Source organism: Blennius ocellaris, assembly GCF_963422515.1.
Source record: "Blennius ocellaris genome assembly, chromosome: 4".
NCBI classification, from domain to species: domain Eukaryota; kingdom Metazoa; phylum Chordata; class Actinopteri; order Blenniiformes; family Blenniidae; genus Blennius; species Blennius ocellaris.
The window spans coordinates 14,193,707-14,210,703 of NC_137653.1; the positions used below are offsets into that span (position 1 = coordinate 14,193,707).

The following is a 16,997-nucleotide window of genomic DNA, read 5'->3' on the forward strand; positions in this document are numbered from 1 at the left end:
GAGACATGGAAAACAATAGGTTATTTTAAAATAACTCCCTTAACTTTACCCACAATCACAAGTAAGGATATCGGGCACCAGATTTCAAGGTTTTAAATAAACATTTCAGGAGTGACTCACATTAAAAGTGAAGCTGTTTTTTTTCCGCTTTGCTCAAACTTTCTCCACCAATCACGACGCACAAAGGGACGGTGACGTCATGTGCGTTCGCCCGCAACCCCCGCCCATTTCCTTTGAAGAAAAAGTGGTCGGCTCTATTTTTTTTTAAACTGACATCTTTGTGTTTTTAGCTGTTAGCCACTGCTGCTAAGTAACTTTTCTCTGGTCACACCCTGGTTGAAAGTTCACACACGAGTTGCACGAAGTCCACGCGGTGAACGAGAGCACTCACGCGGCGTTCGGAAAGGTAAATATAGCTGCGACCGGCGTTACTGTTGCGCCCGTCCGCTCCGCCGCGGCGGCGGTAATGGCGGCGGCCGCTGTTCCCGTCAACTCCTCGCCGCTCCACGAAGAGGGAAGGTGTAGTTAGCTTAATGGCTCCCCGTATCGCTGACGTCTATTGACGCGGTGACTTGCGTGCCAGTGACAGAGTTGCACATATTTGCTCACGGAGACAAAAGCTCGTCCATCCCGTGAATCCGCGGAACGAAACTTGTCGCTCACAGCGCGCGCTCACGGAGGATTTTGGAGCGTTTTAAACGGGTTGAACGTCCAGTTTTGCTGAACGTTAGCGGCCATTAACTGGCGTTGTTGTTTGTTTGTTTTTTTTTTTAATAAAAACAAAGTTCTAACTTCGATCGACTCGTTGTGCAACAAGTAGTCGTACACGGTTTTTAAACGTCACACTTGAATATGGACAGAAATGGGAGTATGGAGTGTTTGCCGAGTGTTTCGTAACTACACGATAACGTTAGTTGTATTGGCTAATGCGGCGGTACCAAAGAGGAAGTCGCCTTTTTCGTTGCCATGTCCGTTTAGACTTCTGAAGAAACTGTTGTTTGCGTCAATAATCTGATTTACTAAGGTTCCAGTTTCATTCTGCTCGTGATAGCAAATGACGAGGAGGCCACAGCGTCGTGGGTAATGCAGCCACGGACTGTTAAACGTTTTAATAAATAAAAAAATAAAAAAATAGAAAGGTAATGTTGAATTGCTCCTTCTCGGTTATTGTGGAAGAACAACACGTCTGTCACAGGCAGTTTCTACTGCAATGTCGTCTGTTCTCAGATTAGCCCAGTCGTAACCCAAATTATTCACATTATATTTATATAAGTTCATACTGAAAACACAAGTACCCGGTTGGCCTGTCAATACAGCTACATAATGTATGTAATCGTCAGGCTTAAACTTTATGTTAGACTTTGTTGAAGTACCTTAAAAAACCACAGTTTATCATCTTATCAGTACATATCATTTGGTGGCTCGATATTTTAGCACAACGTATCTAAGTAGGTCATAGATTTCACTTTGTATGAATTCAAAACGGCACATTGCAGCATAAATGACATCACACATCACCCCCATACACCTAATTATGATAATTGACAATAATATCAATGTAGTTTTTGTCCAAAGTCACTAGAGCATGAGTCACAGCTGCTTTAATGTAAATATTTCATTTCTTTATATTGATATTTTACACTTGTATCATTGAAACACTTTTTTTTAATACACAAGAAACATTTCGACCGACTAAATCAAAGTTATATGTGAAAATATCTCAATGTTGGTGTTCTGTTTGTACAGATATAATCTGAAATGTTTTCAAGTGTGTAATAAATAGTACTTATTCATTTTAAATTGTTTTTTTTTTTTTTTTTTTTAACTCTCTAGATGTCACTGGGAGGTTCTTCTGTTGCGGTTGTACAACTGCCAGGGGGTCAGTTTCAGGTTCAAGGGGTGATCCAGTCTGCACAGTCATCAGTCATTCAGTCCCCGCAAGTGCAGAGTATCCAGGTGAGACCTGCTGGTTTTCATGCCATTATAGTTATGACTATATAACAAAAAATACATTAAACTGCCAAAATTGAGCTATTTTTCAGAGTAGCCCATTTAATCTAATTACTTTGTGATTTATAGAGCCAGGGTACGGACAGTGAAGATTCCCAAGACTCGTCAGACAGTGGAACAACTACTCAGAAGACCAGAGAGATTCTGGCAAGACGACCTTCATACAGGTAAAAGCAGGGGGGGAAAGCACTGAACCCACAGAAAATACACAGTTCTTGTTTCATTAACATCTGTTAAAGTGAAAATGTTAAAAACCGTTCTCGCCTGACCTTGTAGGAAAATCCTAAATGAGCTTTCCTCTGAGGAAGTGACACTCATTGAGGGAAAGGATAACAGCCCGTCATCCACAGGAGTGACCGGTGTTACAACAACCCCTATCTACCAGACCAGCACTGGCCAGTACAGTAAGAACAATTCATTGACTTTAAACAAAGTGAACATGAATTCAAGGTTGTATCTATTGACCGTTGAAACTGAGACTGTGTTTGCCTGTATGCATTTGTCAATTCTTGACTGACAGTTACATTTGTTTTTCACAAGTGGATTGTCATAACTAATCTATATGATGGTGTCCCAATTTGTTTCAGTTTGAGTAGCAGATGTGCTGGAAACTGAAGAATGTGCTAAATTCTTAGCTTACATGTCTAATGAATGAAGTTCACACCAATAGATGTTTTTCTTTCTTATATATTTAAACATGAGTGTGTCATCTTTGTGTTTGCTTCAGTTACCATCTCCCATAATGGCACAATCCAGCTGGCTTCTCCAGGATCTGAATCCATTCAGGGTCTGCAGGCCGTCACCATGGCCAACTCTGTTGCAGCCCAACAGGGCGCCACCATCGTTCAGTACGCGCAGATGCCTGATGGCCAACAGATACTGGTGCCGAGCAATCAGGTTGTAGTGCAAGGTGAGGACATTTGTTTCCTTGTTTGTTTGGTCTGTTTTGTTTATATTTAAAAAATAATTTTCCCTTAATAACATTTCAACATCTTGGAAGGAAGAAAAAAAAAGCTGGGTTGTCACTCAAAAGACATCCAGGCACTTTCTTTAATTTCAATTACGATTAAGCTGCGAAGAAGTATAAACTGCCCCTCTTGGAAGTGTTTAGCAAAACAGCCCTGATTTGGTTCCGGGATACGAGCCGTTCTGTGTGGAGTTAGCATGTTCTGCCTAAGTACTCCAGCGTCCCCAACACCACCCAAAGACATGTGTTTTAAGTCAGGTTTATTGGTGACTGTTTGTGTTTAGCAGTTACTTCTTTGCCCTCTTTTGAACTATGTGAGATGGTCTTGAGTAACAAAAAACAACAACAACAAAAAACTATTTGCTGTTGTGTGTATAGTATTAGAAACTTGTCCTTTCAAGTGATGTAAGTTTTGTAGCAGATCTCATGACTCCTGATGTGATTTTTTTTTTTTTTTTTTCTGCCATGTTGTGCAGGTACAGGAGGGGAGGTACAAACGTATCAGATCCGCACGGCGCCCACATCCACCTCCCTGCCTCAGACTGTCGTTATGACCTCGTCGGTGGGACATCAGGGCAAGAGTGACGATCCAACATTCAAGAGAGAAATCCGGCTCGCAAAAAACAGGTACGAACACACTTTACGACTGAGCTCGACTTAGATTTGTGGATGTTTTATATCGTTTTCATTTATGGGGTCAACTGTTGAGGAGAGCAATCGTACCTTTGGCATTGCCAGTGCCTGGTTGAATTGAACTTTATTATGACTTGCTAAATACTGCTGAAGGCTACTTTTTCCAAATACAATTCATAGAGTAGCTGGGGATTCCATGTATTGTATTGGAATTGTAGCTTTTCAACATGAAGATTTGGAGGAAATTAATACAGTAAGACAAACGCCATGTTTTATGTGTTTTTTAGAGAGGCAGCCCGCGAGTGTCGAAGGAAGAAAAAGGAATACGTCAAATGTCTGGAAAACCGTGTCGCTGTGCTTGAGAACCAAAATAAGACTCTGATTGAAGAACTGAAGACATTGAAGGATCTCTACTGCGTTAAAACAGGATAGCGTAACTGAATAGAGGCGGACGCTGGAGACACGGTGGCACAGCTCAGCCATTTGGACATGACAGGGTTTCTGGGAACACTTCATTTTAGGCTGAATGTCTCCATTTGTTGTTGTTGTTTTCACTCTGTTTGATAATTGTGTGTCTTTTGACAGACAGGCTTACAAGAGTGAAACAACCAAAAAAAACAAAACAACTTCAATTCACCATTTTCACCTGCTGTTTTATTTTTTATTTTTAATGCTAATACTATAACATTTATAGTTGTGTACATTTTGAATACTGGGAGGTATAAAAATTATGAGCTTTAACACTGAGTCTCAGTTTATAAATGTATTCCTTTCCTCCCTTTTTCTTGTGTTTTTAAAGATGTTGCTGTTGGGCTTCAAAACAAAATAAAACATAATTGCATTTGCAGAACCTTGACTTTGTACTACACGGACATAATTTCTGTTTATTTTGTGAACCAGCAGTTCCCCTCATTTCCCCATGAGGAGATGTTACATTTGTCATTCCTTATTTTTGTGCAATGGAACATAAAGGGTAACAGAAATGATGACTTGGGTTGTGGTTTGTTTCTCGGCAGTTACTTTTGACAATCAGGGAAAAAAAAAATGCACAGTGTCCAGGTAATATTTATTGTGTACATCTTGGGAGGGGTGGGAAAGAGGAACAAACCATGTTTGAAATGTTGCTGATTCTGTACGCAAATAAATCTATTTTCACGTGTACGATTTTTAGTTTTCACTTGTATGTCAATGATACTAAGACTTTTGGATTTGGAAATAGCAGTTTATGTTATTAACCATTAAACATGTTGCTTCATGAAATGTCGACTGAAAAACAGGAACTATAGGATAATACATGTATTATCTTAGTGATTATTATTAAGTATACACACATCAGCTGTAACATTGACACCCTGCCTCATTATGTGTAGATCCCCCCTTTGCAGTGTCCACCACAACAAACTACACCTTAACCCTCACCACCTTTTTCTACTTGCGATAGAAAGACTTTAGCTACACGAGCAGACTGAGAACCGCCCATATTGACTTCAGTTCTGGAGGTGCTTTGATCTAATTCTATGGCCATTACATTATGGCCCATATCAAACATCTTTTCCAACCCTCACATTTGTCCGTTCTCTGCTTTCTTGCACATAAACTGGGACAAAACATACTTTCCGTCTTAACTTATCCCACACACTAACAGCTGTCGCGATAAAGAGCTAATCAGTCATTTACTCCCAAGTGTTGATCGTAACGTTAATCATTACACATTTATGGTCATTTGATGGAATGACCCATGATGTGTGGCCGTATCATCAAAGTGACTCCAGGAGCTTCGATGTGTCTCAGGTGAAGTTCACTGAAACCAGCCGCCTCGAGGTCTCGCCACGTCGCTCTGGTGACGACGCATCCGTCCCCAAGATAGTACCACAAAGGCTCAAACACATACTGAAAGAAGTAAGTCCACGAGGAGGGGTCGGAAACAACGTGCTCCAAAAAGTAAAAAGCTCCACCCTGAAAAACAGTGCCAAGAAAAAAATATTTTTAATTTTAATCTTTTTCTTTTTTTTAAATGCAACTTCTATAAGCTACTTCTCTAGTGTTATTGTTTGGAACTGTCAAATGTGATTAGTGGCAAAGAAAGTGTATGACTGAGGCGATCCTGAATCAAACACCACCAATAAGCCAGGTTACAAATGATTACCTAAAGCAGGCAAAGCCCCTTCCTTTTGTTTGTTCTAATAGAGGGTTGCACAGTCAATGAGCGGGTAGAAATGTCACCTTAGAACAAGGTTTAAAACCAGGCCTGAAAGGAGTTTTCATACTTTTCCTGAGTTTGCATGAGATTTTTCTGTGTCCTCAGAAGACCCATCTTTTTGTTGTGGTTAATTAGTAACTTAACAAGCGCACAGATAATGTGAGTGTGAACAATGTATGTGAACCTGTAAGTGCCTGGCGTTTATCATCAGTTATTGCATAAAGAATGTACTCTCCCTTTTCGTACATTAACAGGAGTGATAAGAGCTCCCGTTTTTTATAGTCTGGATAAAGAGAGCAGTCTATACAATAAAAATCCCAAACCTGTGGCCTGACTATTGGAATCTGAATTCCTCAATGCAATTCTTCTTCCAAAAAAAAAAGTTCAGCTGCTGCTTGCAAAAAGAAACAACAAAAGATATTGTCTAGTGTTGACTAGCATTTGCACGAGTTAACAAACTACTTTTGTAATTTGTTAATTGTGAAGACATTTGAGCATAAGAGCACAGGTGTTGTCACCTGTCTGGCCAAAAGAGATTTTATTGCATATTCAGTTGTGTATTTGCATACATTTTTCAAAGTCAAAGAACATTTCCTGGGACTAAAATGTGCTTTTTGTTTTTGTACTACTGGACTGAACCACTGATGTGGCCTTCCAGTGCCAACTTCAGCTTGAAACCCCCGTTCCTGAAGATCAATGGAACAATGACCATATACAAACCCTACATTTGTGCAATTTGTGTTCCATATATACTTTGTAGTAGTACATTTTCAAAAACTTTAATTTGCTTTTATCAGTATATTGTTCCATGTAACTTCAAATGTACAGGCTGCACCCAAAACTAAATAGGGGCTGGAAAATAATAATGGCAGGAGCCTGAAGTTGTGTGTTGCTCCAAGGCTCTAAAGCAGGTCAATCCAGCCATACCTCCCGCCAACCTTTCGTGTCTCATATTTCCTACTGCACGTGAAGGCAGCAGGCGGAGACTCACCGCCCTGAGGACGCGCCGGATCTCGCTCAGGACCCGCGGCACGCTGCCCACCGAGCACAGCACCAAGGTGCACACCACCACGTCCACAGACTCGTCCTCGACGGACTGCAGGTCCTCCCCGGACGCCTCTATGAACTTGTCATACGTCAGGTGCTTGTTGGCGTCCATGCTCCTCCGCAGGTACGCGTCGAAGTGCCGGTTGGGGTCGGTGCAGACCACCGTGCAGCCGTACGGGTAGAAGTTGAAGTTCGCTCCGCTCCCGCAGCCGATCTCCAGCAAGCGAAGTGTGCCGTCGCTGCCTGCAAAGCTGGCCACGTTTCGAAAGAGCTCCCGCTTTATTCCGTGCATTTTGTCGTTGTAGGAAAACGTGATATTGTAGGCGAGCAGAGGGAACACGCGCTTGTACGCCGCGTACAGTCCCGCCGCCTCCAGGAGATATAAAGGCAGACTGACGGCCGTGCAGACCAGTCTGCAAAACATCATGAAGCACTGCATTGTTCCTCCTCGGTTGGTCTTTGGCAATTTAAAAAAAAAAGTGCCCGTGTGTCTGAAGACAAGGCGTCTCGAGAAGATCAAAAGATTACAGGCAGAACACCTGACCGACAAGCGTCACCATTTGGCCACACGGTGGCGCAAGCGCACTGTGCGCCTCATAATGAAGAAACAGAACAAGGCCAATGCAGCAGGATGAAGCGTTTTAATGATATTAAATCACAACAACAAAGCTATTTCTTGCACTGCCTCATTTTCTGTTAATACAATATCTTACAGATAAACACTGGTCGATAAAAACTGTTTAGCTCGTGTCAGTTTCCTTGTAAACAGGTGAGAGATGAACCACGAATAGTAAGCCTTTTTCTTCCCTCACTTCAGCAATATACAAAATTAGCTCAGGGATCTGTGACATTTTCACATTTTATTTAAAAAAAAAAAGATTCTAATGTTTTTCTTTTAATTAAAAAAATAAGTTTTGTATTTAAGTGACTGGCGTTAACCTCTACCACTGACGATTGTGTCACACAAGAGATGTATTAAATCATTGGCATAGCCACAGTGATTGTGAGGGAAGCTTGCTGCAAAGAATACAAACTCCTATTTCACAGCATATCCCATGATGTGCGGCTTGATGAGGAGGATAAACGGTGCTTCGATGTGTCTCAGTTTGAGACTTGAGAATCCGGCTGCCTCCAGATTTTTCCACGTCTCCCGGGTGATCTTGCATCCATCGCCAAAGTAGTACCACGGGGGCTGCAGAACATGCTGGAAGAAGTGCACCCAACTGGAGGGGTCCGCTGCAACATGCTCCAAGAAAAAGAAGGCTCCACCCTGCAAGACAAAGGATTGTCCACAGTATCAAGAAGTGTCTCCAGTTATAGTTGTTGCACATGGAAAGCATATTCCAAGCAGTTTTGATCTCTGTCGAATATATTATTAAAACTCCTGTTATGTGGCAGACTGTCTTTTAAGGCATGCATTTATGCTGGGTTTTTTTTACAGAGGTACCTGACAAAGTCTTGTACACGTCAGAGAAAATATTTTTTCCCCGCCTCTTAGCATATTTGTAACAAAAAGTAAAACATTACATACATAAGTGTATTCTAACTGAAATTGCTCATAAGCAGACACTATATGCTCTCAGGCAAAAAGTTGACTTGTTGACCTTTGTGACTTCCTCATACAGTCTGAAGACTGGATATCGCCAGTGGGTGAGAGACCGATAGTCTATCTGTGGTTGTCCGTTGCTCTCCTGCAGCAATAAAATAGATTCTATGTATAGATTATACATTTATCGAATTGTAAATAATCTCAAAGGGACAATGTCTACATCCCAATAACTGAAGTCCAGTTGCTGTAAACCCGCTTGTGCCAGTCTGTTATCAGGCTTTCTGCTGGACTTGATGTTGACACAATGGTGGGATTCATATACCAGGGCGTTGCGATATCTAAAACTTTGATAGCCTAGTTAATAAATTAATCAAACAGGCTGCAAAAAAAATCCTTTTATTTTCACTTAATTTAGAGAGAACATTTATTATATATAGATTATGAAAATCAAATACATTGCGAGTTTGGCTGTTGAGTGTCTCTTTTATCTTATGTGGGGCAAATCATTAATCCCGAACAGTGGCCTTAAGTAACGATATACTAGTGTTCTAATATATTTATTAGAACACTAATATATACGGAGGGGGGACTCACTGGTCGTAGTAACCGCTGTGCCTCTCGCAGGGTCTGCTGGACGTCGTTCACCGAGCACAGGACCAGCGTGCAGACCACCACGTCCACCGATTCGTCCTCGATCGACCCCATGTCCTCCCCGGATGCCACAGCAAACCTGTCATACGTCAGGTGGTCGTTCTGGTCCATGCATTTCTTCAGATATTTCTCGAAGTGCGGGTTGGGGTCCGTGCAGATCACCCTGCAACCTGCAGGATAATACTGGAAATTGGTGCCGGAGCCACAGCCGATTTCCAGCAGTGTGAGTCGCCCGCCGGGTTTCTTGAACTCGGAGAGACTGCGAAACAGCTCCTTCTTGTTGTCGTGCATTTTCTCGTTATACTTGATCGAAATGCGATACTGACATAGGGGAAAGATGCGCTTATAAATTCCATACAGGCCGACCGCCTCCATCAAATGCAGCGGAATGCACAGTATGTTGGCGACTAAAGTCCAAAACTGGATGAAGACGCTCATCTTGACAGCTCTCACAGTTGTTGCGTCTAAGTGCGTGTTGGCGCTCGTGGATGGGTCTTTTTAAAGGCTGGGTCAAACTGGAAGTGGGACTCCGGCTTCAAAATAAAGGTCGACAGTGACACGCACTCCAGTCACAGTAGAGTTCTGCTTCCCGTGGCTCCTCGTAGTCTACAAAAAAAAAAATTCCATGCTTTTATATTTTTGTTTTATTTATTTTTGATCAAACGACTGCATTTCACACATGCTTCTGTCGTGTAATGTAAGATACACGTGAGAGGATACGTTACTAAAGGATACGTGACGAATTGGTAGATCATACACGTCACTTCCGGCTGTAATCACGCCGCACTCCTCAACAAGTGACGTTTGCCCGAGGTAAGATAAAGATTGACAAATCCAGATAAACAAACAGTTGGGGAGTTTAATTCATCGTGGATAGTCCAGCTTGTTCTCTCGTCTAATTATGTTGATTTACATGCATGGCCGATATGTGGAAATAGATGAACAAAAACAAAAAGTAAATTAGAAAAGAAAGATCAAAACAAACAGTTAAAAAAAATACGTTCTTAAAAAAGATGATACAGGTCTCTCTCTATCTGTCTCTTCCCATGTGTCTAACCTCACTTTAACCTCATCTAGTTGTCTCTCCCTCTGTGTGCACCTATATGTGTCGTTACGAGTTTCACCTGTGTATTGTCTCTCTCTCTGTTGTCTGTGTTGTTTATTTTGTTTCGTCTTTGTCCCGTTTCCTGCTCCCCCATGCTAACACATGGGGGAGCAGGAAACAGTTTTTTTTTTTTTTTTTTTTAAATACCAGCTCAAATAATTGTGTCATCAGTTTAATGTTGCCATTATTCTTAAATAAAACAATAACCCCCATACAATAAAATAGTCAAAAACTAAAATTGAAACAGGTTATATCTGTTTTACTGGCCAACATGCACACCTCGAATATGGTTTTGTATTCATCTTATTCATTTACTAACTTTTAGTCTTCAATAAATTGTTAGGAATTGTTCTTGCTGTCACAAGTTACTCATTTCAAAACTTGTGGAATTACTTTACTGAATTGTGGAAAATTAACTTTGTGTTTCTTTAAATGTTTACTCATGTTCTCTTATCAATACACATTGCATATGTTTATATATTTAATGGATGCTCTAGGGCTGTGAAGCTGTACCGAACAAAGTAGTACAGAAACAATGCAGCTGATATAAACTTCCATTACACAGACAGCAATTAATGATTTTTGGTAAATAGTCAAACCTAAACTAGAACCAGAGCAACATATAAAAATGACTTAACAGTCATTTGCATTGTTTCTGTACTACTCTTTATGATGTGATGAATTCTTTATTATACATTTCCAATTACAGCCACCAGTGCAGGCTTTTGTTGCGTGTGTATTTTTGGATGGATGAGCAACAATGTCTCACAGATGGTTTAGGTGGATTTTGAAGCCAAAATGTTTCCCACTATGGCTGCTGGTGGTTGTAAGAGTCTCCATGTTCCCTATTATGGGCTTCTCAGTTGTTTATTGGTCAGGGGCATTGGGAATCTGGAAATATCCCAGATTAAATTGGACTAAGTATGAGCAGCTGCACTTTATACAAGATTTGCACCACACCTTGTATGCACCTTATATTCCCTTTTACATTTTGTTACTCACTGAAAGAAGATGCAAATATTACAGACAGCTTAAAGGTCAATTGGAGCTAACCTTTGGTCTGAATTTTGTTTCATCATATTACGGTGAAACTAAAAATAGTTTAACGGCTCATTTCCTTATGAGGGAATCTGGAGGAGTCCCACTCGTATGTTGTAAAGCTTGATTTCAAATCTCTTGACAACAGCAAACACCAAAGCTGTTTTGACCTCCAGCACAGTACAACACCTCTTTTATGCTCCCGGTTCTGACAAGGAGGCCAAATTCTTTACATTTGTCATGAAGCTGGAGTTCAAACGTATTCCACCAGATGGAGACATTGTTGAATCGCATTGGAAAACACATCACTTATTAAAAGCCTGAAGCTCTGTGCTGGGAAACCCTACATTCATAGTTACAGTAGCTATGGCGGGTGTTTTTTTTTTTTTCAGTTACAAGTTGTTGTTTGCAGTTTGACTCTATGCACAGTTGTAGACTGTTTGAATGCAGTAAACTGTATGAATTGAAGCAATGTTTGAATGTGTTATCAATATTTCACATTACATCAGATTCTTAGAATAAAAGCATCAACCAGGTGACCTTGTGGACTAACTGGCTCAACATTAATGCAGTCTTGACGTCAAACTCAGCCACCTTTGACAGCAGGGGGCAATTGTATCTCATCTTTACTCCATTATTTTACACAACAGTGAGGAAGTGTATGTCCTATGAGCTTGAGGTACACACACCATTGCTTATTTGTCACTTCATGGGTTCATTTGAAGAATGCTTACCAGTGTGGATGAAAAGCTTGGATTATGGAAAGATGTAGACGTCCAACATGTGTGATACCACAGATTTTCTTTCTTTCTATAATCCGTTATCAAGTCAAATTCCCTGATTCCCACAATACTTCGCACAAAATCTCAAATGTGTTGAAAGTACATGCACACGCCAAACATCAAATTCGCAGGAGTGAATTCTTTTTAAGTGGAATAATGCACCACAAAAAACAGACACAAATTGTATAGCAATCCCTGGTTCGGTTGCATGGTAGAGGAGGAAAACTGTGGGTCCACTGCCTCCAGGTGGACAACAGGAGGAGAGAGACACAGTGAAAGTGTCAGACTTGTGAGGAACAGGAAGTGTTTTGTGAGGTTGCACATTTAAATTGTGATATCTTTATGTGAAAGCTGCATTATATTGAAACGTGTATATAACTTAGTTAAAAACTCAAAATAATGTGAGTGAGGCAATGTCAGTCTTTACTAAACATCTTTGTCACCTTGTCATCCAGCTCAAGTTTTTCTTTATTTTTTAATCTGGGGCAAATGTACATGAATGCTACTTGGATCAACAGAGCCAATAATTAACACAAATTTTACTGAGTAGTAATATTTTAATGACCATAATTAACTGTTTAAAGGGTTTTAAATAAATGCCATTTTTGGGGATAAATGGTCACACCTTAATCAACATGTGATAACTTAATTTCCCAACTAAAAAGATGCACCCAAAGAAAACGTTGCGTTACTTTTAAGAAATCCACTTGCCGCACTAGCTGGTGAAGTGTGTGTGTTTGCATGCATGTGTGTGTGTTTAAATGATGAATCATACACTCTTGGAAAGCCTGTTTGTTTCTCTTTTAACATGCTAATTTGGAAAGAACATGCATTTGTGGGATGAGCAGCAGAGCTATGTATTTGTCAAACATTCTCTGACAATGATTAAACAGCTTCTCTTTTCTTTTGAGTCTTGTTTGTTTTTTCTTGGATTTCACAGTTTATATAAAGAAAGAAGAAATTTTGACAATTTAACATGTTAAGTATTTAACAAACAGAACCTCAGTAAGTGAACATTGCACAGCTACAACAGTCTTGCACTTGGAGCTTGATTTTGAGGGATGGTATATGACTTTTTAACCGGCATCAGCCACATATTAGCTAACATGGTTGTGTTGGCCACCCTGGTACAAAAGGTACAATCCCATAACTGTAGTGGAGTTGAGGTCTGGAACTGCTGATCTGAATGTGGGGGTAAGAGATGCTTAAAGTAAGAGTCAAATGCAACAGGAAAAAAATGTTTGGCATTGTTGGTGAAAATGTAATTGGTGTAACCGACAAACTCAGCTCTGCTGTTCATCCCACAAATGCATGTTCCTCATAAATGTATCAAATGCTCTTCAGTGTATAATCAAGAAGCATTATTTCAAAGTAAAAATTTTATCTAACACAAGTAATTATTGTTGGCACATAATTTGGTTGGGTGCAGTTGGTCAGGAATAAACATTTAAACCTCTTGTCTGTATTTATGTGAAACAAAGTGCTAGAATTTTTTTAATTCAAATTCCTTATATATAATGCAATATTAATCCTATAATACAAAATGGGGTCAAAAGTGGGTTACCACCTACAACACACTGTGTTTTCAAGGTTATACAAACTGTCGTTATGAAACTCGTGTCTTAAATATCTCTTGTATCCACCAAGTGTCCGTCTGAAATAACCCAAGTTACATTCCTATTTTCTTTCAACAGTAAATCACGATTAAAAAAAAAAAGAAAAATAAATGTGGTGCCAATTGTAATACGAGCCTTGATCAAATAAAATGCACTATTGTTATGTGAACATTTTTTATTTTTTTTTAAATCCTTACAATGCTGCGGTCTCTTCTCCGTTATTGAAACTGAAGGCATTTGCCGACACTCCCTAACAATTTGCTGAGAGTCATCAATTATGCAGGGTAGCCGCACGCACTGGGAAGGAAGATAGCAGCAACAATATGGCGACAGCCGCAGTTACTCCCGACTCTTTTCTACATCTGCAGTTCCGTGACAGCTGCCTGGATTTCTGTTAATGCGAGGAAAAAGTAAGTGGACAGTGTGTTTTGTGGCTGGTCTTGGTGTGCGAGGCGGTGAGATGGAGCCCGGTCCCACTTTGTCGACTGACTGCATCCCAGTGCCGCAGAGCGGTCCCTCTCTCAGCATCTTTTCCTAGCGGCTCCCTGCCAGTGCATGGACCGATATGTATGCGGGGCATCGGGGCAGAAGTCAGGGGGTGGGGGGGGTGGGGAGGGGGGGGAATGCGCATTTTGAGAGGAAGAGGGGGGGTGGAGGGGGGCGTTTTTCTTTCTTTTTTTTTTCTTTTTTCTTTTTCTTATTGTGATGCCAGGCGGTGTGAAGCGGGCAGACAGCAGGTTATTTGGGGAGTTGGCCTGCTTGCTGGGAGGAATGACATTTCACTGTGTCAGAATGTGAAACGTACGCATCTGGGATACAGAAGTGAGATCACGTCAAACTTCTCTTGAGTGGCCGCTGTAAACTAGCCCGTTTGCTCCAAGTGCGTGAGGAATGCGTCGCTGGCAAAAAAAAAAAAAAAAAATCGTTTTGAAAGCAATTTCCCCTCAGCCATTTTTTTTTGTAATTGTGATAGTTTCACCCCCCCACGCTCCACTCCCCCCCCCCTCCCTTCCCACTCCCTCCTCATGTAATCTCTGTGGAGACAGTATTGCGTGAGACGCTAGATGCGCCTTTACTTTGGCAGTCCTCAAACCTTTTTTTTTTCTTTCCCTCCTTCAAAGCAGTGTCCTTCATAAATAAAACACAATTTCCTTTAATGTAAACCACCAGTCTCTCCACTGAGCCTCCGGATCTCTGTCAGTGTCAGGCATTATCTTTACGGGTGTGGTGTTGCATCAAGGCCATTTTTAGTCTCTCCATTTCTTGCTGTAAATAAATTCCCTTTGCTTTAATGTCAAATTGGGCCGTGCTGGCCGGACTGGTGTGCTGTGTGTTGCTCGGAGTTCGGGGATGAGTTGTCATGACTTGTGCATTCAACTGACCTACTAGGAGTTTGGAGCGTACAGCAGCAATAAACCACACTGCAGTATTTTAGGCTTTGCTCCTATGTGGAACAACGGCGCGCCTCGGTATCAAACGGTGGACTTTCCCGAACAGAGCACAGGTTTCCTATCAGTCTAAGACAGAGATGTGGCATAAATATCCACACCGTGTGGGTTAAGGGCTTCATCAAAGAAAGAAAGTTCTCTAAGAAAAAGAAAGAGGGGGCTTATCTCTGCTGTGCAGGGGCCTAATAGCCCATGTTTATATGCGAGGGTTTCGTTGCCATCCCTCGTCTCGTCGTTTGGGTAAACCCATATAAAGCTGGAGAATCACAGCCTATCAAGATGTCCATCGCCATTAAAAAAAAGCACACTATCCACATATAGGGGATACCAGGAGGTTATTCCAGGCCTCTCTAATGTTTTGGCAGCCAGCTTGTTTTCCTGGACTCTGGCCTGCTCGGGTGACTTTTTCCTCACTGTTGTGTTGTGGACATGAACCGAGATGACACATGTCCATTTAATGACAGGCAGCATGAAGACGTCGCTGCAGGAAATGAAGGGTGAAGTTCTGTACAGACCCATGTGACTCTGATGCAAGTGCCCTATACACCTCCTCCTCATCGGCACGGCGTTTCCATGTAGCTCAGTCAGATGTCAGCTCCTCACCGGAGTGCACAGAGCCCAGGAAAGGACTGTTTTGAGATAACGGGAGTGCGCCCGCGGTGCGTTCGGATGGCTTTGGTCCGCACAGACGACGCAGCGTCACGGCAGTTTGTTACATGCTGCTGAAACGGAGCAGAGGGAAGATTTTTTTCTTTTTTTTTTGCTGAGAGTGTCGGAGTTGTTAGTTCCCTGTGCCATCCAGCTTTTGTTTTTTGTTTTTTTTGGTTTATTTATTTATTTATTTATTTTTAGTCGAAAGGGATATACTGTAATTGAATGGAACCCCGAGACGCGCGCTTCTCGCGCCGGACTGTGTGCGCCAGGATGTATTGCGAATGATCTGAGCTGGGTTTTTTTTCCTTTTTTTAATTTATTTATTTTTTATCAAGCCTAAAACTCCCGATTGTTGCATTCTATTTTTCCCTCACATGACTCAGAGGGCCAGGACTCATTGGGAGCTTAAAGCCACACAGATGTGCACATCTTCAGACAGTTTTGCTGCTTGTTTCCAGGCTCGCCCCATGCAGCGTTATGGGCATGGTGGAAAGTGGTCATGCTATTGCTTTCTCGTTTGAATCACCTTGACGGATCAATTGTTGTAGCACTGGTGGAAGGAGACTTGGAGGTTGTGCCGAGGTTCGGTTACTTGGATCGGACTTTATCCACCTTCTTCTTTTTTCCCTCTCTCTCGAAGATACTGGGTTGTTGGATCCCTTTGTGTCAGTGGATTTCTCCCGACTTTTTGGTTTATTCACAGGTCTGTACTCTCGCCATTATTTCCTTGAATGTTGCGCATGCTGTCTTGAGCGAGTTGTGATTTGACTGTCCAATATAAATGGTGTATTAAACAGGATGACCAGAGCCAGCTGAGGTGTGCAATTCATCTATTAAGCTTGGTGAGATGCAGCCGATAATAATTTTATAACCTTCCTATTCAAGCAATGACTCAGATTCCCATGGGTCGAACAATTTCTGCCAAGTACAGCAAGATTATTGTACAGCCCATTTCAGCAGTATAGGTTTATTTAATAATGATTCACAAATCCTCATTGGTTGACTACTTTTGTTTTACAGAAATGAAAATGGTAGATATTCTCATCCCAGAGTTACAAAATTTAAAAATAGATATTTTTCATGATCAATCTTTCATTTTTGACTATTATTTCTTATATTTTCTTTCTGTAATTACAAGCTTTTGTAAAATAAATTTCAATCTTTAAATGTATTTTTTCTTCTTCTTTTTTTTACACAAATGTCTATGGCTGTGCCCAAGGGTACAGGTTGTGTAGCAATATAAGAAGGGGTTCTGGTGCCCCCTTCCTTTGAGAAAAAAAAAGAAGTAATTGTCCCC

At 41.2% G+C, this 16,997-nt stretch overlaps 3 protein-coding genes across 3 annotated transcripts; 1 reads left to right on the forward strand and 2 right to left on the reverse strand.

Moving 5' to 3' along the window:
• The first annotated feature begins 276 nt into the window (after window positions 1-276).
• atf1 (activating transcription factor 1) lies at window positions 277-4,771 on the forward strand. The gene is made up of 7 exons (XM_080494697.1): window positions 277-406; window positions 1,834-1,956; window positions 2,080-2,177; window positions 2,287-2,414; window positions 2,738-2,920; window positions 3,454-3,604; window positions 3,898-4,771. Exons 2-7 carry the CDS (start codon window positions 1,834-1,836, stop codon window positions 4,040-4,042), a joined length of 828 nt encoding a protein of 275 aa, XP_080350823.1. The 5' UTR covers window positions 277-406; the 3' UTR covers window positions 4,043-4,771.
• A 558-nt stretch (window positions 4,772-5,329) lies between these two features.
• On the reverse strand, window positions 5,330-7,296 carry LOC308129632 (thiol S-methyltransferase TMT1A-like; the record flags this gene model as incomplete). Its single annotated transcript, XM_080495622.1, has 2 exons — window positions 5,330-5,566; window positions 6,802-7,296. 2 exons carry the CDS (start codon window positions 7,294-7,296, stop codon window positions 5,330-5,332), a joined length of 732 nt encoding a protein of 243 aa, XP_080351748.1.
• Window positions 7,297-7,479: 183 nt separating this feature from the next.
• LOC308129633 (thiol S-methyltransferase TMT1A-like) lies at window positions 7,480-9,513 on the reverse strand. Its single transcript, XM_080495623.1, has 2 exons — window positions 9,001-9,513; window positions 7,480-8,127 (listed from the first exon to the last, which is right to left on the reverse strand). Exons 1-2 carry the CDS (start codon window positions 9,493-9,495, stop codon window positions 7,894-7,896), a joined length of 729 nt encoding a protein of 242 aa, XP_080351749.1. The 5' UTR covers window positions 9,496-9,513; the 3' UTR covers window positions 7,480-7,893.
• Window positions 9,514-16,997: the final 7,484 nt, after the last annotated feature.